This window comes from Cyprinus carpio, unplaced genomic scaffold (assembly GCF_018340385.1).
Source record: "Cyprinus carpio isolate SPL01 unplaced genomic scaffold, ASM1834038v1 S000006457, whole genome shotgun sequence".
Lineage (NCBI taxonomy): Eukaryota > Metazoa > Chordata > Actinopteri > Cypriniformes > Cyprinidae > Cyprinus > Cyprinus carpio.
In genome coordinates this window covers 288439-310468 of record NW_024879139.1, presented here as the reverse complement: position 1 = coordinate 310468, position 22030 = coordinate 288439, and the positions used below count along the sequence as shown (strand labels likewise).

At 37.0% G+C, this 22030-nt stretch overlaps 1 protein-coding gene across 4 annotated transcripts in view; it reads right to left on the bottom strand.

Annotated features, from left to right (window-relative positions):
• Positions 1-21844, bottom strand: part of LOC109054952 (bromodomain-containing protein 1-like) — a 29206-nt gene extending 7362 nt beyond the window's left edge. For 2 of the 4 annotated variants that reach the window (XM_042754093.1, XM_042754091.1), the window contains exons 1-12: positions 21522-21844; positions 17398-18763; positions 16952-17108; positions 15886-16017; positions 15641-15769; positions 9161-9473; positions 8436-8678; positions 5385-5843; positions 4898-5006; positions 3607-3743; positions 2746-2852; positions 1021-1175 (exon numbers count right to left, since the gene is read on the bottom strand). In XM_042754093.1, coding sequence (XP_042610027.1) covers positions 1021-1175; positions 2746-2852; positions 3607-3743; positions 4898-5006; positions 5385-5843; positions 8436-8678; positions 9161-9473; positions 15641-15769; positions 15886-16017; positions 16952-17108; positions 17398-18746 — 3290 coding nt within the window. In that variant the 5' untranslated portion in view covers positions 18747-18763; positions 21522-21844. Of the gene's footprint in view, positions 1-1020; positions 1176-2745; positions 2853-3606; positions 3744-4897; positions 5007-5384; positions 5844-8435; positions 8679-9160; positions 9474-15640; positions 15770-15885; positions 16018-16951; positions 17109-17397; positions 18764-21521 lie in introns of those variants that run through there. The other 2 variants (XM_042754092.1, XM_042754094.1) reach the window with 2 other exon arrangements.
• Positions 21845-22030: the final 186 nt, after the last annotated feature.

The following is a 22030-nucleotide window of genomic DNA, read 5'->3' as shown; positions in this document are numbered from 1 at the left end:
TTTTCTCAACCACATTAAAAGCCAGGTTTATAAACTGTGACACACTGTTATCTGATAGTATTAAAATAACTGAAACCACATTTAGAGGTAGTCTGTTATGGGTTTGGACCATATGGGGAAGTCGTGGCCTAATAATTAGAGAGTTTGACTCCTAAACCTAAGGTTGTGGGTTCGAGTCTCGGGCCGGCAATATCACGACTGAGGTGCCCACTGCTCCGGGTGTGTGTTCATGGTGTGTGTGTTCACTGGTGTGTGTATGCACTTTGAATGGGTTAAATGCAGAGCACAAATTCTGAGTATGGGTCACCATACTTGGCTCTATGTCACGTCACTTTATTTAATAAATGCAAATGAGTTTCCTTCATCTGCTTTCAACTACATTAGACATATGCATTGGGGCTACACTGGTGAAAAAAAACAAATACATCACAAAGTTGTTCATGTATTACGTTCTTTGCTTTTCTTTTTATTCAGTTCTCACAACATTAGTCATTGCGCTCTTGTGATTTAATCAACTGACTTGAGTGTGCATGCGATAATTTTTCTGCATGCATTTAGCTGGCTATAGCTTCTTTTATTTATTAACTTATTTATTTATGATGTTGACAATGCAGTATCAGGGCTTGGCAATACATAAATATTTCTGTTATCCTTACCTGAAAGTCTGTTAATTTCATTTGTATCTTTGTTCTGTTGTATTTGTGCTGTTGCTGGTAATTTGTTTATTACTGACTGTTTAATTGTCTTTAACAATGTTTGAATTTTACATTAATAAGGCTTTTCAATTTTGCTGTTATCAAAATTGGAATTGTGAATTTTAAATGGAACGTAACATTTTGGTGTCAAAACCTTATTAGAATACAAGGTTACATGGTTATCATTCATGTCTGTTGTACAAACAAGGACAAGTTACAAGTTAATTGCAGATGTTCAATACTTAGTTTGCTCAAATTAAGTATGTGCAATAGTAATAGTGATGTTTGACTTGACAAACACCAATAATTAGCCTGTAAATCTCACCAGCTACGTTTGTTGTCGAAGAAGAGAACGAGGTAAAGTTTCTCTTCAGACTTGTACTGCATCTGTTCTCCAATCCGTAGAACGTCCAGTGGGGGCACTGGGATAGAGACTCCATTGTGCTGGCATCCCACTCGTGGCATGTGAGGGTCTATTATCTTTAATAAAACAAAAACTGGTTACAGAAAAGGAGGACAATCCTGAAACCTGAACGGAGTAGCTTTACTTTTTTTACTGTACTACAGTTCACTACATTCCAAAGGATAAGATCCTACTTTTTACTTCACTACATTCACTACACCAAGTATCTATACTTTACTGGAGTATTTTTATTGTGAGTAACTTTTACTTCACTACATTCCACAGCATAAGATCATACTTTTTACTTAAAACGTATCCTTACTCCTTATAATATATCACATGCTCCAACACGCAGAAGCAGTGTCTGAAAACGAACTGATTCTTTTCAATGAACCTTTTAAATCGGTTCGCAAATTGCACCAAACAATTCACTCACAAATTAGAATTATCCGATTGCAGCTGTTCTCGAGTCGACATCTCACTGATTCAAATTTATTTTTTATGAACACAGTTTAAAACCATTCTGTGTTCCCCAAAGAAAGTTTTCAAAGTTAAAGGTTCTTTGTAGAAACATACAATGCAAATAAGCAACCTTTACTTTTAAGATTGTTCTTAGTTTTCCTCGTTCTATCTCATCCACAGTTGAGCGGTCAGGCCTTTCAAAGTATAGTCCACTGACTGTCAGTGTGGATGGACATGTTCAGCACATGCACACTACCTTGTTGACCTTTCTGTTTGAGTGTTTAAATCACTCGTACATGCATAGTTTTCTGTGGGGACAGACAAATTAGCCTGCATGGACATTAGTGGATTGTGCTTGTGACAAAAATTACATCATGCACTCGGTGTATGCGCAAGATATCGCCTAGTAGCCTCTGAGCTATAATAATATACATATATAAAGCGTATGTGATGTGGTTGTAATTGATTTGGTAATATTGGAGAGCCTATACACTGGTCAAAAACGGGCAGACTCCCTAAATTTTTTTAACATGTTTAAAAATTATTGGGAGCTCATGAGGTGCTATGCACAGCTCGTAAATTCCACGATGCAATGCTCACTCGATGTGAGCAACTACAATATCATACTAAACAAAAAACACTCAAAATCTCCCAATGGGAAAAATGATGTACAAGTTCATATCACAGCAAAAATCGCACTGTGTTCTCCTGGCTTAAGGTAATTTATAATAACAGAGGATGAGACTGAAGAACCACCTAAATAGACCAGTTAAGTTTAGACTGAACAATTATTTCTTGGTCAGGAAATTTGTATTTTTGGGTTTCCTGACTGACAGTCATTCTATGTATTCTGATTAAATATTTTTTACAAGGAAAAATTATCATCACAAATATTTTATTTTTTGGCTGGCTCCTAAAAGTGTGACAACTGACATCACAGCTCATGCACAAGACTGAAGCCACAAGCACCAAGGGGTTTAGCAAAATAAGCATCAGCTAAACATGTTTAAATTGTTAATTTTGTAGTAAAGTGGTACTCAATGAGCAGGACTGAACAGACCCCAGCCCAAAGAACCTAATGAAAACTGCATTTTCTAATTCACTCCTTTACATGGATGAGAATGGAAATAAAAGAAAGAAAGCGGTAGAAATGGCTGGTTTCTACACATGCATACTCATACTCACCAGGGCAGGGTAGGAGGGGTATCCACTACATTTAGCCCAAATTAGCTTGAGAGGTTCCAAAACTGTAGCAGCACTAGCAGGCAACCAAATACTGCTGTTGCCAACTTCTATAAAAGCAGGAATATCAACAACCATGTTATGATGTGCAGACATATAATATATATTTCTATATTAATATAGCAAATAATAATAATAAAATCTCCATAATTTTACACAATTCGGGTAGAAATTATTTGCACTGAAATCTGATTTTTAATTAGTAGACAATAGGGATGAAATTTTAAAAAAAGACTTACGGTTCAGTTAAACTCGGTTTTAAAGTCACAGTTCAGTACATCTTCAGTACAGGAAAACTAAACGTAAAATTGCTTCTTTTTTTTATTATACAGTGGTTTACTGAACAAACTGTGAGGTGTGTTGTTTACAAAGCTTTTTTCAGTACAAATACGTGTAAGGTTACACCCCTAGTGGACAATTAGATTCATAACGTTTAATGTAAAAAATAAAACAATAAAATGTTTAAAATTATTATGGCATGTTTTCATACATGTGGACATGGTTTTTCATTAAACAGTTCCAGTCCTCTAATCTGCCATGATAATAAAACCACTAGGCTACTAAAAATAATGTAATTTAAAAAAGGTTCAGACAAAATATCATTTACAACACCATTTAAAGGCAATGTGCCAAATCTACTTATAAACCAACCAAAAAACAATATAGCATAGCCTCATTTGCTTAAACTGAAATGCAGAGCAGCAAAATCTTTCTTAAAAAATATCCCATCCACTGTCATTTGACAAACTGTCAAACTGGATAAAATTACAGTTCAGTTAAAAGTGTATAGATGTGGATACCTACCAGCAGCTATTCTAGCAGCCTTGGCAAAGTTTCTACTCTCGATGCAAGCAATAATATCATTCTTGTCCTCCACTGTGTTCCTCCGGATGAGGGCTGGCTTCCCCTTCCCACACTTCGGTAGATTAATTGCAATGCTACTAAAAACAGACAAGAAATGATGATGGTGTGGTGTGGGAGATTTACAACAATCACCCTGCAGAATGGTGCAGATAAATGACAAATAAATCAGCTGAGTGCTTGAGTACTTGTGGATGCAATGTGTGTTCCTGCAGCTCAAACCACTGAGCACAGTGCTAACAATGCCTAAACCAGGGCCTTTGATTCTCAAAGGATGAAAGAAATGGTAAAAAAATCCAATGCAGTTTTCTTAGTGTGGATTTGCCAAAATTTCTGATTATGTATCAATATGGCTGTAAAATTGAGTATGAAATACTACTCAATTTTACAGCCATATTGATACATAATCAGAAATTTTGGCAAAATTGTGTAGCCCTACAAATAAACACAACAAACTTATTTATTTTTGTTTAATCACAATAGCAATTTGTATCTGAAAATGTGTGCAGCTCAAGCAGCCCCAAATCATGCAGCTTTTCTAGACACCATTTCCTTTGTCTTCATGAGACTAGGGTTGTGACGATATAGACGATTGTATCGTGTATCAACGATATTGCTGGATATATCGCCTGTTGCTGATGCCTTTGACGATAGCAAGACAATTATTATTATTATTATTGTCCATCAAAAATGGGCTAGGCGCCTATCTTTAGTGATGTAGTGCAGAGAGCCGCTTCTGGGACGCTTATGAAATGTGGCGCGGCTGGTATAAACACAAGCATTGATTAGAGTGGCCGCGATTAGCTCCGGTAGCCGTGTCAGAGCCGTAACGCACCACAGACATGTGCAGTGTAAATAAGAGGTAAGAGATTTATTCACCATACAGTGTAGATAGCTTCACTAATCATAATGGGTGTGTTTTTTAAAGTGCATAGACTCGCGCTAGACTGAAGTCAGTGATGATGTTCTTTGTTAATGTAAATGTTCTTTGCTCGTTTTCTGTAGCTGCTTTTTGAATAACAGATGAAATCTAAGCATTATACTAAGTAAATAATTAAATTAATTAGCATGATAATATCGTGTGTCGGTGATCTCACAGGCTGATGATAGGACAATATGACAATTGAGAAATGAAGTAAGCAAAATACTGTTAAAAATAATTTTCGATGAAGTATAGCATGTCACACCACAGTACATTTCATTTTCTGAAAAGTACTTCATGACAACTACCCACCTGTTGCTGGAGGACATGCTGGATTCAGATGCGCACCTCCGACGAGGCTCCAACTGTCTGCTAGAATCCAAATCCTTCTCCGGCTTGAGACCAAAACCATTTGGCAACCCTGACCGACACAAGAAAAGGGGAATAGAGAGATATAAATAGTTACTACTTAATCTATTGAAACTAGTGTTGAAACTAATAAAGAACCACAACTGTGCTTACTTGAACTACTTAGCTTTGTTAGACTTTAATTACAGACTGGTTGTTCACATGACAAATCACACAGCACATGTGCATTACTGTGTATGCAAGACCACTTTTTGACCCAGGATATCACCTGATATTACACTTTCCCATGATGCCATTCTAATGACCTGATTCTAAAAAGCCTTAAAAGCACTTTGGCCTGTTAAAAAAGTGCATTTATTATTTAATGTGCATTTATATCAATCATACTGTATCTGTCTTGCCCTATTGATTGATTTCCTAAAGTTTCTACCTGTATCCAGGCGTTTGATGGGCGATTCGTCCTCGACACTTTCTCTGTTGGCACTCCGTAGTCTCTTCCTAGAGTGAAGCAATGTTTCTAGGCGTGGTATGACGACTGACAAGAATGTTTTTGTGCCTAGCTGAGAACTGCCCTTTGGAGTTTCACCACCTCTCATGGGCTTATGAGGGTTTGTGCTTTTTGATTTGCGGAAAAGCACAGACGTCCGTCGGTTTACTGGGCTTGATGGCTCAGCCAAAGTTGATGTAGCTACTACACTGACATCGCTGTCCTCTAACTGCAGATAGGAGTGTTCATTGAGAGGCTGGGAAATTCTATCCTGGTGGTGACGGTTTTTGTTTGGACTGGGTTCAATGGGTTTCAGTTTGGGTGGCTCAGAGTGACTTCCCACATTAATGAAGGGCAGCACAGAAACAGATGGCTCAAGCTTAGGTGGGATTGATTTATCACCTGCCATGAAAGAAGGAGATACTGTCAAATATTGTACAAAAAACAGTGTGTGGCAGATTTTTTACATTTTCTCAGAAAGAACAAACTAGAGTTTTTATATTTTCTCAGAAAAATGTGAGCAGTATTGTGGATGGTTGCCAGGAAAATGCTATCAAGCTGGTAGTGTGTGTTTTCAGTGCAATGCCATGCAGTTGCTAAGGCAGGGTTTTTCAATCCTGCTCCAGGAGGGCCACTGTCATGCAAAGTTTAGTTTCAACCCTGATCAAACTCATCTGCCTATAATTTACTAGTAATCCTGAAGACACAGTTCAGCTTGTTCAGGTGTGTTTGATTAGGGTTGAAACAGGACAGTGGCACATCAGGAAGAACATTTAAGAACCATGTGCTAGTAGAGTGCTCTGGGTGGTTACTAGTGTTTTACTATGTGGTTGCTACATCAATACAGCAAGATTCCATAGATGTTCCAAAGAATGTTCCATAGCAGGGCTGCGCAATATTGGCAAAATCTGACATTGTGATATTGCTTGTTTGTTTGTTGCTGTAAAAAAAAAAAAAAAAAAATACTGAATATTTCACCAGATGGCTTGAATAGATTTGAATGATCTGAATATTTGGAAATAATTAATGATTCTACAATGACTGGAGTGATATTGTAGGGGAGTGCATTTATATAAAAAACTATATAAAAAGAGCGTTTTTTTGTTTGTTTGTTTGTTTGTTTGTTTGTTTGTTTGTTTGTTTGTTTGTTTTTTACAAAAATAGTGCAAACCATCCTTTTAAGGCTGAGTGATTTGGGAAAAAATGTTTTTGACTTATTTTGTGTCACTATAAAATAAATATTATACACATTTTATCATGATTATTATTAAATAAAACTATAAAAAAGAACCATCATATAATAATAAAATATTTAATAAAAATATTTTTTATTTCATATAACAAATCAAAACTATTATTTATCTTAATTTCTTCATTTTCAATTTGTTTTCGCCCAGAGTGAAGCATGGCACTGTGTTCATTTACACCCAACACAAAGCTACAATCTAAAACCTGATGTGCATTTATTTATTTAATTAAATTTCAGCCTATGTGTTTGGATAAAGTACACAAAACATGCAATAGCAATTTTCCCCAATATACTATTCCAAAGCGTGTTTTTACAGTATTGTTAGGTGGTTGCTTAAGGCGTTACAAGTCTGTATGTCGCCATTTTATTTTTCACCTCATTAGACCACTGTCTCACTTACCTGATGCACCCAATTCAGGTTGTAAGGATGGCTTGATTTCCTGACTGAACTTTCACAGCAACACCATGCAATAAAATGATTAATCTACAAACCTGGACTAGAGACGATGAAGCAAAGGGACAGAATAACATTTGACTAAACATCTATCCTCATCCATCCTGAGCTCCCCTCTTCCTCTCCTTTTCCACTAGGCTCAGATTATTAAAAAAGTTCACTCAGAATGCTTATATACCACACATAATGCATCCTGTGAATTTGCTGTATTTATCTTCAGTGCGAATCACTTACCTAAAATGAGCAAAAATATTAGTGATGCTTACCTTAGCCAATACCAAATACACAAACTGCAATTTTAAAGGGTTAGTTCAGCCAAAAATGAAAATTATGTCATTAATGACACCCTCATGTCGTTCCAAACCCGTAAGACCTCCGTTCATCTTCGGAACACAGTTTAAGATATTTTAGATTTAGTCCGAGAGCTTTCTGTCCCTCCATTAAAAATGTATGTACGCTATACTGTCCATGTCCAGAAAGGTAATAAAAACATCATCAAAGTAGTCCATGTGACATCAGAGGGTCAGTTAGAATTTGTTGAAGCATCGAAATACATTTTGCTGCAAAAATAACAAAAATTACGACTTTATTAAGCATTTTCTTCTCTTCCGGGACTGTTGTGAGCGCGTTCACAACACTGCAGTGACGCCACTGACGTACGGCGCTGCTGACGTGTTTTCTTTGTTATTGGGCGCACCAGAAAACACGTCAGCAGCATCGTACGTCAACAGTCACAGCAGTCGCGTTCACAACAGACCCGGAAGAGAAGACAATCCTGAATAAAGTCGTAATTTTTTTTTATTTTTGGAGCAAAATGTATTTTCGATGCTTCAATAAATTCTAACGGACCCTCTGATGTCACATGGACTACTTTGAAGATGTTTTTATTACCTTTCTGGACATGGACAGTATACCGTACATACATTTTCAATGGAGGGACAGAAAGCTCTCGGACTAAATCTAAAATATCTTAAACTGTGTTCCGAAGATGAACGGAGGTCTTACGGGTTTAGAACGACATGAGGGTGAGTCATTAATGACATAATTTTCATTTTTGGCTGAACTAACCCTTTAATGAAGTTGTTGTTTGCTTGTTTATAATATGTGTATTTTGGGGCATTTAATTTTATTGGTCAGGAAAGCGGAGCAGAGGCAAGAAGAGACAGGAGAGGAGGTGAATAAAATCAGTAAATGAGCTATGTCAAAGTGTTACCCACAAAGGATTTGACAGATGTGTAAAAAGGTTAATATCTAAAAAACAAACATTTACACCAACATTTTTCAAACAAACCTTTTTGAAGGATATGGCCGGCTTCTTCTTCTGCAGCATTCTCCAATTCAACAGCAGGAAGAGACTTCTTCAAACTCAGTTCCATCCTCACATCACTAATGATTTTCTTAAGCAGCTTTAGTCGTCTGCTCCGTGACAGGCTGGATTTCATTGCTGTAGTCAGATCCAACTTTTCCAGTAGCTCCCTCAGCTGCTCTTCCAATGACATGTGCTCTCGATTGGCTGGAACCAATAAGCGGTCCACTGAAAGAGTAAAAAGCCAACATTTTTTGATTGATTTGTTAAAATGTAGGATAGGATCTACAAAAGAATTGATCATTCTGATCTGACTTAACTATTCAGATTCACTGATTCACTTATTACACTATTAGTGATTCTTTCAAGGAGGTCCAAGGAAGCACTAAACTGACCAGTACATCTCATAGTGACAATTGACAATAAATGCCATTGCTTAGACACAAAGATATGCTTGAATCAATACATTTGTTTCGATATATTAAGAAGAACACATGAAAAAAAGACAGTGGTATATGTGCGTGATTTTCACTTTCTTTTACATGTAAACATATTCAGTGATCTCATACCATCACAGGGGGTGTACTGAGTGTAGTTTGCTTAATATCCACAAGCAATTACCTTTTACAAATCATATAAAGAAAAAGACATGCAATACCATTGGGACTACAGATTTTGTACCCTGATCAGTATAGTTTTTGTGTATTTACCATCTTCCCAGGAGAAAGGTGCAGATGGCTCAATCTTAGGTGGTTCAAGTAGGTGCATGCCAGTTTCAAAATCAAAGCCGATTTTCTGAACATCTTGGCGAGTTTTCCTTAGCACAGCTCCACCCTGGTCTCTTAATCTAACAGCTGCCCTGTAGAAGAATGTATCCTTGCCATTGTACTTCATGCAGTTTTCAATAATAAGATTGAAGTCAGCTTCAAATTCATCCAGATTCTTGTAGCCTTGTTCATTAATGTGTTTCCTCATTGTGGAAAAATCCATAGGGTTCAAGATGTGGTCCAGATAGTCAGGCACCTGTGACACAAAAAAGGGATGAAATTCTGATCAGTGATACAGACTCTAAAGCCAAAAAAAAATGGTTTTAAGCCAGTTATTTCTATATGTTGCTTTAGTATGTCAGTAGGAAATAACAGTATACATTTCCAAACATTCCTTTTGCCATTAATAATTGTAATAATCCAGTGAGATGTTTGTATGCGCAAGGATTCTGACAACAACCAGTGCTCCACAGAGATCTGATCTCATCATCATCCAGTCTATCTGGGATTACAAGAAACAAGAAAAATAAATATGTAAAAAAAAATGTTCTTGTATTTTGAATAACCTTTGAATTCCTATATCAATATGATATGCCAAATTAAGATAACAGAATCAAACCAGTAGAAGAAAAAATGGTATTGGTGCACGTCCAACTTGTGATCAAATTTCAAGGACCACTGATTTGGTTACAGCATTAAATCAGATTACATCAGTGTGTTACAAGTTAACAGATAACAAAAATAAATGAAAATAAAAAAATTATTGTGGCAAGGGGTGCATGGTTCAGCAAGGTCTGCAGCGGTAGAGAGAGTTGGGAGAAGAGCGGTGAGTAAATGGGTCAAATGCAAATGACAAACACCTTGTTCCAGTAATTGGCATGGAGATACAGCATAAAGAGGCCTGGGAATGAGAAGGCAGGCAGAAGGGGAACAGACTGCTGACTTGTGTGTGTATACACATACATACATACATACATACATACACACACACACACACACACACACACACACACACACACACACACACACACACACACATATATATATATATATATATATATATATATATATATATACTATATATATATATATATATATATACAGTACTCCGCAAAATCTTAGGCCATTAGTATTTTCACCGACCAAACAAAAATGGTTTTAATACATTTATCTCTATATTTTGCCATAATGAAACAACAGTAAACAACACCAAACATTCCCAAACATTCTTTTGCCATTAATTGTAATAATCCAGTGAGATTTTTGTATGCGCAAGGAGTCTGACAACAACCAGTGCTCCACAGAGATCTGATCTCATCATCATCCAGTCTGTCTGGGATTACAAGAAACAGGAAAAATGGAGACAGACTAAATCCAGAGGAACTGTGGCAACATCTCAAAGATGGTACAAGAAACCCACCTACAAAGCTACAGTACTGTGAAAAGTTTTAGGCACTTGTGTAAAAATGCTGTAAAGTGAGGGTGCTTTCAAAAATAATGTCATAAATAGATTTTATTTATCAATTAACTAAATCAAATAGACATTTGGTGTAACCACATTTTGCATTTCAAACAGCTTTTGTCCTAGGTACACTTGTGCATAGTTTTTCAGGTAGCTTTGCAGGTAGGTTTCTTCAAGCATCTTGGAGACATTGCCATGGTTCCTATGGATTTAGTCTGTCTCAGTTTTTCCTGTTTCTTCATGTAATCCCAGACAGACTGGATGATAATGAGATCAGATCTCTGGGTGGAGCACTGGTTGTTGTCAGACTTCCTGTGTATACAAAAATTTCACTGTATTATTACAATTAATGGCAACAGGAATGTTTGGAAAAGTAAACTTTTATTTCCTACTGACACACTAAAGCAAAATACAGAAATAAAACCATTTTTTTGTTGTTGGTGAAAATACTAATGGCCTAAGACTTTTGCACAGTACTTACTGTATGTGTGTATATATATATATACATTCTTCTTCTTCTTCTCCTTCTTCTTTTCTCTTTCTATACTTTGTAATTGCTAATAAGGTTGTATGCCCGCCCCACACCCCCCACCCTTGTAATGTCGTTTTAGAGTTTTAGGTATTTTTAATATCTATATTGAGATGGCAACAGAATGTGAAAAGGCTTTTTAACTTTTGGACCAGAAGATGTGCCTTGGATTCCATTTTTTCAAAAGTTGTTTCTGTGATTAGCAGTAAATATCAATCACCTGCTTTCAAATGAAGCGGCATTTACTACACAGAGCTGTAGTCTGCTGACAAGCTATACAATATCGCGTTCATAACCGAATGCGATTCATCTGCGTTTATGATGCGATATTGCGTAGCTTGTCAGTGAACTACGGCTCTGTGTAGTAAGTGCCACTCCATTTGAAAGCAGGTGATGGACTAATCACAGAACCAGCTTTACTGACGAGACACACATGACAATCGCATCCGATTAATCGTGCAGCCCTAATTAAAACACTATCTTTATGTTATATGTAGATTAATTTGAAGAACATAGTCCTATATATTTATAGGTCCTTCTCAAAAAATTAGCATATTGTGAAAAAGTTCATTATTTTCCATAATGTAATGATAAAAATTTAACTTTCATATATTTTAGATTCATTGCACACCAACTGAAATATTTCAGGTCTTTTATTGTTTTAATACTGATGATTTTGGCATACAGCTCATGAAAACCCAAAATTCCTATCTCAAAAAATTAGCATATCATGAAAAGGTTCTCTAAACAAGCTATTAACCTAATCATCTGAATCAACTATTTAACTCTAAACACCTGCAAAAGATTCCTGAGGCTTTTAAAAACTCCCAGCCTGGTTCATTACTCAAAACCGCAATCATGGGTAACACTGCCGACCTGACTGCTGTCCAGAAGGCCATCATTGACACCCTCAAGCGAGAGGGTAAGACACAGAAATAAATTTCTGAACGAATAGGCTGTTCCCAGAGTGCTGTATCAAGGCACCTCAGTGGGAAGTCTGGGAAGGAAAAAGTGTGGCAAAAAAAACGCTGCACAACAAGAAGAGGTGACCGGACCCTGAGGAAGATTGTGGAGAAGGACCGATTCCAGACCTTGGGGGACCTGCGGAAGCAGTGGACTAAGTCTGGAGTAGAAACATCCAGCCACCGTGCACAGGCGTGTGCTTTTGAACCAGAGAAGGAAATGCCAAAATGCCTGAAGTCCAGTGTCAAGTACCCACAGTCAGTGATGGTCTGGGGTGCCATGTCAGCTGCTGGTGTTGGTCCACTGTGTTTTATCAAAGGCAGGGTCAATGCAGCTAGCTATCAGGAGATTTTGGAGCACTTCATGCTTCCATCTGCTGAAAAACTTTATGGAGATGAAGATTTAGTTTTTCAGCACGACCTGGCACCTGCTCACAGTGCCAAAACCACTGGTAAATGGTTTACTGACCATGGTATTACTGTGCTCAATTGGCCTGCCAACTCTCCTGACCTGAACCCCATAGAGAATCTGTGGGATATTGTGAAGAGAAAGTTGAGAGACACAAGACCCAACACTCTGGATGAGCTTAAGGCCACTATCGAAGCATCCTGGGCCTCCATAACACCTCAGCAGTGCCACAGGCTGATTGCCTCCATGCCACGCCGCATTGAAGCAGTCATTTCTGCAAAAGGATTCCCGACCAAGTATTGAGTGCATAACTGAACATAATTATTTGAAGGTTGACTTTTTTTTGTATTAAAAACACTTTTCTTTTATTGGTCGGATGAAATATGCTAATTTTTTGAGATAGGAATTTTGGGTTTTCATGAGCTGTATGCCAAAATCATCAGTATTAAAACAATAAAAGACCTGAAATATTTCAGTTGGTGTGCAATGAATCTAAAATATATGAAAGTTTAATTTTTATCATTACATTATGGAAAATAATGAACTTTTTCACAATATGCTAATTTTTTGAGAAGGACCTGTACTGTATGACTACAAATTCTAATGTTAGGTGCGATTAAGTGTAATTAATTACAGAAATTTGTTAAAGATTTTTTAAAGAAGTCTCTTATGCGCATCAAGGCTGCATTTATTTGATCTACAGTATTTATTTGATATACAGTAAAAACAGTAATATTTTGAAATATTACAATCTGAATTTTTGTCAGTCATTACTACAGGCTTCTGTGTCACATGATCCTTCAGAAATCATTCTAATATGCTGATTTATTATCAATGCTGGAAACAGTTGTGCTTCTTAATATTCTTCTTAACGGTCTAATATTCTAATTGGAACCTGTGATACTTTTTTTTCAGGATACTTTGATGAATAAGAATACAGTTCAAAAGAACAGCATTTATTCAAAATATATTTTTTTGTAACAATAAAAGTGTTTACTATAACTTTTTAACAATTCCTCATATCCTTGCAGAATGAAAGTATTAATTTCTTTTAAAAAAAAAGGAAAAAACATACTGACCTCAAACACTGAACAGTAGTGTATATTGTTGTTGTAGTGTACTGTATAAATGCTGTTCTTTTTAACTTTTTATTCATCAAAGAATTCTGAGAAAAGTATAACAGGTTCCAAAAAATATTAAGCAGCACAACTGTTTCTAACACTGATAACAAATCAGCACATTAGAATGATTTCTGATGGATCATTGTGGATCACCACAAAAATAAATTTTAAAGTATAGTTTTATTTAAAGTCCATTAAAATAGAAAACCATTATTTTAAATTGTAATAATGTTTCTCAATATTGCTGTTTTACTGTATCTTACTCGAATAAATGCACCTTTGATGAGCATAACAGACTTCTTTAAAAATATAAAAAATCTTACTGATCACAAACTTTGTAATGTTAGAGTATATTGTGCACCCTGACTTTGCCTATTTATATATTTTGTTGTCTAAGTCAAGTCAAGTCACCTTTATTTATATAGCGCTTTAAACAAAAAAGATTGTAAAAGCAACTGAACAACATTAATTAGGAAAACAGTGTGTCAATAATGCAAAATGACAGTTAAAGGCAGTTCATCATTGAATTCAGTGAAGTCATCATGCAGCTCAGTTCAGTTTAAATCATATCTAACACAACAGCCACTTTTCCACTGTCAGGCCAGTGCGTGCCAGGGCTAACAATGAGCTGGGCAGGGCCAATGGCCTAGCACCTCAAGCCGCGAGCCCAAAATCAAGCCTCGTTTCCACTGTAAAACCTGCCCTTAACATGCCTCTCTAAAGCAAATGTCACACAACCCCAGCATTTCACCAGCGAGGGGAAAATTAATGAAAACTATATTGTAAAATGAACTTAACAGAAAAGTAGATTTAGTCCTTACATAAAGACTTAAGACTTCAGCATCGATATTTTATATGATTTAAAATAAAAATAGTCATTTATTATTTTGTGTGAGCATGCTTAAACTATTTATCATTACTTCAAATTAAAAGAGAACAAATACTTGTTCAGTCGCAGCAGCTCTGTTTATTTGTGATGACAGCAATACACAAGACAACTCCATTAGGGCTTTTAAATCCAAATGCGTACACATATAACACTACAGAAAAATACAGACAAACCCTTGTATGTTTCCGTCAAATTTCTTTAGAAAGGATGAGCATTTATATTAATATTCCACTATGCATGTAATCTAAGGAGGATTGACCACTATCCCGTTATCCTTTCAGCCAAAGCAACAGAGGGAGCTCACAGACAGAAAATCGGCGTTACACAGAGTAGGCTATATGAAATTTATGACATATGTGGATGTAGAAGTCAGGTATAAACAAATACACGTGGAAGAGGCAGAAATATTAAACCAATAAATACATGATTATAATCATGAATGATTTGTCTAAGTTCATTAAGCGGTCTTTTCTATTTTCATAAGCATAACGTGTTTTTATCATAGGATTGTAAGCAGCATGCAGCCTTTAGTATCGCATATAATAAATTTCTGACTCATACAGTGATCAGAATTCCCATCGGGTCACAGTAGTAAGTTAATTCAGACAATCGCTGGTGTCTGAAAGTGAGTTTTGCCATTAAAATTGTTTTAAATGTCTTAAATGTTGATGCTAGTTGATTGCTTGATATGAAAACATGGTAAATGAACAGTGGTGCCAACCATCTCTAACTTGGATAAACTTCGCCTTTGCTCATGACCACTCCTCTAGCCCCACTTGGCCTGCTTTGGCTAAAGGTATTCGGCAGGCAGAAAATCCCTGGCCTTTGGCCCTGAGGAAGCCCCGATGAGGCATGATCAAACCCCGGAAGTGACAGTAGAAACGTGACTGGCCCTGGCATGCACTAGCACTCTCGCTTTTGGCCCGACAGTGGAAACCCTGCTAATGATACTGGACATTTAAATGAAATACTTTTTGCTTATAGACACTTTCCATACCAAAATGCCTTCCAACATTTTTTAAAGTCAAAGTTAAGGAAACTGCAGACAAACCTCTTTAATGCTGACAGGCTCTGCAAAAATGTGTGCTTGGTCTTTTTCCTGTAACTGATCCAGCACAGCCCTTAGAAGGACTGTGAAAGGAGTGAGATGGACCTCCATTAATGTCTGCTGAAGCATAATCTGCAACATAACCACAAGTCATCATCCAAGAACATAAGTATGCAAACAGTTAACATTAGCATATGCTACTGGTACAAATGCTTGTCTTGATTAAAAGCAGCATATTGTTCTCATACCTCTTCTTTCTTGAGTTTCTCTCTTTTCCGGATCTGCTCTAGCAGGAGTCTTGCTCGCTCAAGGTCATGTCTCAGCCGTTGCCACTCCTTCAGTTGCTCCTTCAATGCTTGAGTCTCCTCTTCTGTCTGTTTCTGTCGTTACGTTTTCAAATTCAAGTAAACTATATTATTAAAATGCAAAAATGTGCATGACCATGCTGAAGTGCTGCTTAAAGAAATATTTCACCTAAAAATTAACATTTGCTGAAAATTTACTCCCTCTCAGACCATCCAAGATGTATATGACTTTGTTTATTCATTAGAACAGATTTAGAGAAATTTGGCATTTTTTAGCAAATTTAGATTAAGCAAATTTAGCACGTCACTTACTCAACCAGTGGTTCCTTTGTAGTGCATGGGTGCCATCAGAATGAGAGCTTTTATCCAAACAGCTTTTAAGAGCATTGCAATAATTCACAAGTAATCCAAACTCCAATCGATCAATTAATGTCTCATGTAGTGAAAAGCTGTTTGTTTGTAAGAAACAAAACCATTAAGGTGTTTTACCATTACTTCTAGCCAAAATAAGTCCATAATCCATAATAACACTTCCTTAAGTGAAAAAGTACTCTGTTTTCCTCGCACATAAAAATCCACAGACATATTTATACAGAACTCTTTTGGATGTTTTTTGCTTATAAACTATGCTTGATTTTTTTCCTGATTCAGATGAGGCTACTTTTTTTCCACTGGAGAAACCAATATTATGGACAGAGAGTTAAACACATCTTAATGATCAATTTACTGAAAGCATGCAGTTTTTCACAAGATATTAATTGATGGACTGGAGTAGTGTGGATGACTTTAAAAATTATTATGATGTTTTTTATAAGCTGTTTGAACTCTCATTTAGATGGTAAACATTCACTGTAGAGGATCGCTTGGTAAGCAAGTGATGTAACGCTAAATCTTTCCAAATTTGTTCCGATGAAGAAACAAACTCATCTATCTACTTGGCCTGTAAATGTTCAGCAAATTCTCAATTTTGGTGATTTATTCCTGGAATGCTTCATAAGGATATACTTACAGGCTGTGCATTTTTCTGGGAATATAGGCTAGTTTGGAGGCGTCTGTTGAGTGGCACTCCATTCCTTGATAGTCTTTTAAGCATCCAATAATTCAAAACAAGTTCGCCAAATGCCTTCTTCTTCTGTAGAGAAACTTGACTGAGGATTGTGTTTAACCTGTAGGAGAATATGACAGCATACAATGAAATTAAATGTTTTAAACATTCTTGCAGCTATGGCTTAAGCTTATGAAATGGTTTTAATTTTGCATGATCATTGTGAAATAATATGATGTGCCAGAATGGATTAAAAACTGTTTTGTTGTTTTTGTTTTGAGCCTTTTGATGATTTACGAATATATATATATATATATATATATATATATATATCCTGATATTTGCACTGATATGGATTAAAAGGGTCCAGTATTTCACCAGCTTTTGTAAAATCAAAGATTCAAACAAACCTTTCAGGTGAAAAACTGGGTACAGATGCATATGGAACTGGGGCTACAACTTCCACCACATTGTTTATAAGTCTCTTCTGTTTTTTTAATCTCGTCCTGCTGCCCTTTTTGTCCAACAACTGACAAAGTCTGTAATTTGTCTTAGTTTCATTATAAATTGTAAGCGGTCTTTTAATGGAGCCATTTGGGGTATGGGCCCCACAGTAAGCTGTCTTTTTTACAGAGAAAGTGGGTACACCTGAGTCAGTCAACTCTTTAATAGGCTCCATCTTCATAAAGAGACCAGCCTTCTGTGCACAGCTGACATGGAAAGCAGTGTAGCAGTTCGCTTTGTGGCACTGGATACAAACCCCAACACCTTTTTCTTTACAGAGGTAGCAGGTAAGCTTCCATCGAGCTGGCGGAATGTTTGAGACACCATCAATAGGCTCAATAAAGACCGTGTTGGAAAACCCAACCTCCGGAACCCATAAAGCACAAACAACATGACCCCATTGGTCATCTTCTGTCTTTTTGACTGCTCCTCCCTTGTTAGGGCAGAGGATGCAGTTAGCGGGTTGTGTCGGAGACTGCAGACAATGTCGGCAAAGCCACTGGCCCTCTGGAATATACGGAACACCATAACAATCCTGATGAACGGCTAGATTGCACATATCGCAGAAGAGGATGGCATTGCTGTCCATGCAATCTCCATCCATGCATATACAGCAAACAGCATCTTCATCAATTAAGGACTGGGGAATCTGTTGGCCCTGACTCTCTAAAAATGATTCTTTTTCAAAACGGTCAAGAAGGAACTCAAAGGCATTATGTGAAACTGGGTTAAGACCTTCATTCTTTCTTTTCTCATTGACCAGCTCTAGCCAAGCATAGTCCTCTTCATCCATATCATATTCCACCTCCTCATTCATCTCTTCTAAAGTTTTCTCCTCATACTTGTAGTATGCAGAAGGTCTGCATGGGATAGCTGAGAGATTGTAATCCACTGTGCGGAATTTGGGCTCAGGTAGTGTGCTGCCTTGCACTAAAGTATTTTGTGCTGTGACAGCAGCGTTCTTTTTCTGCTGGTTGTTTCTGAGGCGTGCAGAACGTACCAAAACCTGCTGGTGTTTCTCAGCATTCTCCTTATTGCTGGTACACTCCATAATTTCCTGTGCCATGGGATCATCATCTGTGATGATGTTGAGCTTGTCAAAGATGCTGATCCGGTGCAACCGGCCATCAACTTCTAGTTCGACCATTCTCTGGGCCTGGGCGTAAGTCAGCGTCTCATTGTTGGGGGAAAGTTTGATAGGGGAAGGCAGCCGCTGAGGGGTGGATACTTTGTGAGCTGGAGATTTTCTTTTCATTGGGGATCCTTACAAAGCTGAAAAGAGAGAACAGAACCAGTATTATTCCTAATGCAACAGTGCATCTAAATTAGATGTACACCGTGTTCCAAATTATTATGCAAGTAACATATCAGTAAGATTTCATTAAAATAAATATTTTTGTTGCTGTTGTTGTTGTTGTTTTTTAAAAAAAGTGTTTGTTTGTTAACCGATAACTGGTTTCAGTCTTAAGCCCTATTCGGACGGTAATTGTTTCTCAGGGGGATGTAAGTGATTTTCACAATTTACAGGGGGTAGTCGGTGATTTAATTGCCGTTCGAATCCAGGATGTCTGTGTTTTTCTCTACCGTTTTTTGACAAACACCAAGGTCGTGTGGTAATTTAATTGCTGTCTAAATCCACATATCTGAGTTTAAAAGAAGAAATCGATTCAAAATTCAGTGCTTAAACCCTTTTTGAGCACTCCCGAACACCGCAAGGTATGTTAACTGTTGAACGTCAGTGTAATTTGCATACATATTTATTTCTGAAATGCTGGAAAGTATTTAAAAGAACAATACTTCATCACTGCTCACATCGACTGGGAGCAGAAAGAGAAGAAAAGCACGCAAACATTCTAAATGGGTTTTTATTATGGCAGCAGGTATGCAAAACAGTTTTAAAATGTGTATTAAAATGGATATATAGGCTACACAACTATATCACGTATAATTATATACAACTATATACTTTTTAAACAGGAGATTTAAATAATCAAATAATAAATAGGATTGTATATTATAAAATATGCTTGTAATAATAAGAATATATTTTAAATAAGTATTTTTAAATGCATTTTACACAACAATAAGAATATATTTTGTAAATAAAATTCATTTTATTTACGGCAGACAATTATGTGACTAGTCACGTGAGCAGCGCGTTCCCAGGTTCATAGGATCACAGAACTCACTCCTCCTATGTGAACAGATCGCCATCTGAATCCATAAGTTTTATCACTGAGGTGATATGTAAATTTATTTTTACAGACATCCACATGAGAAACAATTACCGTCCGAATCGGGCTTCAGACAGGTTAGCTAACTAGGTTGCCAGGTAATCTTAGTTAAAGGGAAACCTAATTAAAGAGGTTGTTCCACATTATTAGGTCACAGTTCTCATGCAAAATGGGGACTAATAAATTACAAAAAATAAAAAAAAAATAAATAAAATAGTGCAATGTCTTGCAAAAGGCATGAAAACAATTGATATATCACAAAAACTGAAAAGAGATCATCGAACTGTCAAAAGATTTGTGAATGATTCGCAGCACAGAAGAATTTGATCAGATAAAGGCTTATTAAGAAAGGTTTCTGTGAGACAAATTAATATTATTAAAAAGGCAGCTATAAAAAAAAAGCCACTGTTGAGCAGCAAACAGGTATTTGAAGCTGCTGGCATCTCTGGAGTCCCAAGGACCTCTCGAAGCAGGATCCTTCAGAGGCTGGTAGTTGTACACAAAGCTGCATTTTGACCACCCCTAACCAAAACTCACAAAGAGAAACATTTGCAATGGGCTCAGAATTACATGAAGATTAATTTTCAAACAGTTTTATTCACTGACAAATGCCATGCTACACTTGATGGTCCAGATGGATGGAATTCTGGATGGTTGGCGAATGGCCACCCTGTTCCAGCAAGACTAAGACGTCAGCAAGGTGGTGGAGTGATGATTTGGGCTAGAATATTGGGAAGTGAGATGGCAGGTCCCTTTAGGGTCCCTGACAGTGTCAAAATGACCTCTGCAAGATATATGTGGAGTTCCTAACGGACCATTTTCGGCTATGGTATAGGAAGAATCGTGCCTTCCAAAATAAAATGATTTTCATGCAGGATAATGCACCACCATCCCATGCGGCAAAAAACACCATTGATTCCTTGATTGCTATGGGCATAAAAAGAGAAAAAAAATCATGGTGTGGCCACCATCATCCCCTGACCTCAACCTGTGAACCTGTGAAGCATGCTTAAAATGAAGATCTATGAGGGTGTGCGGCAGTATAGCTCCAAACAACAGCACTGGGAGGCGATACTGGCATCCTCAAATGAAATACTGACAGAAACTATACATGGACATACAAGTTCAATGGATGAGAGAATTGTTAGTCATCTCCAAGACGGGTGCATATATTGATATGAAACTTGAACTGTAAATAGTTTTTTTGTTGTTGTTGTTTGGAAAAATTATCTGTCCATGCAGCAGATATGACAGATTTATGTTTTGAGTTAGTTATAACCCATTGAATGTTTTCAAAGTGCCTTCCACATAATTATTTGGAACAACATAATCTGTGTTTTTTTTTCCAAAATATCAATAAATCGGTTGACATTATCAGTTCTTTCACATGTAATAAGATTCTCATTATAAAATAAGAGTTGAGGATAAAATTAATCCTTAATCTGGCTTAATCTCCTCATACTGGCTGATTTGCGCAATTAGGACGGTTTTCAAATCGAAGTATTTTCGGGCATCACAGGCGAGGTCAGAGACACCATTCGAATGTATGATTCAAAACAATTTGGGGCATTTTATGTGCATTCCAAACATTCGAATCGAAACATTTTTTCAACATCACGGCAGCGTTTTGGGGGTCGTCTATGATCCCCTAAAATACTGTCTATGTAGGCAGGTCGCTGTTTTGAGACACCATGAAGATGCACATCTTATCGCTTTACATTCCCATGCATTATAAAACAGGTGCACTCCTGCAAATCGCAAAACAATAACGGTTATTTTAGGATCGATCATATTACCTCTGATCTGATGGATAAAGAAAGGAGCAGCTTTCTAAAGCGATGGCGAGATGGCCTGCAGTTATTCTTCCGTACACAATGTTCTCATTCAAGGAACACCAATTTAAATCTGCATGGATAAATCTGGAATGCTGCAAACGCTTAACCACAGAGGTTGCCAGGACTATAATAATGAACTAAGCATCACTACGAAAATGCTTGGTTCGATTGCCATTCAAAGAAAGCGTCGTTTCCTTTTCATCAACGAGCGGCGACACGATTCTTCGCCTGCAACCAACAATGCGGATGGTTCACTTAGAAAAGACGTCCCACCCGCAACGCACGGCGTCATGACGTACCTAGATCGCTCATATGGTTACACAGGCTAGACAATGTTATTTCATTGTTATGATCATGATATTTCCTAAAGAAAAATGTTTTTATTGTACTTGATACATACACACACAAGCTTAATGATTCTGAGTACAACAATACAAAATAATAGTAATAATAATAATAATAATTTCCAT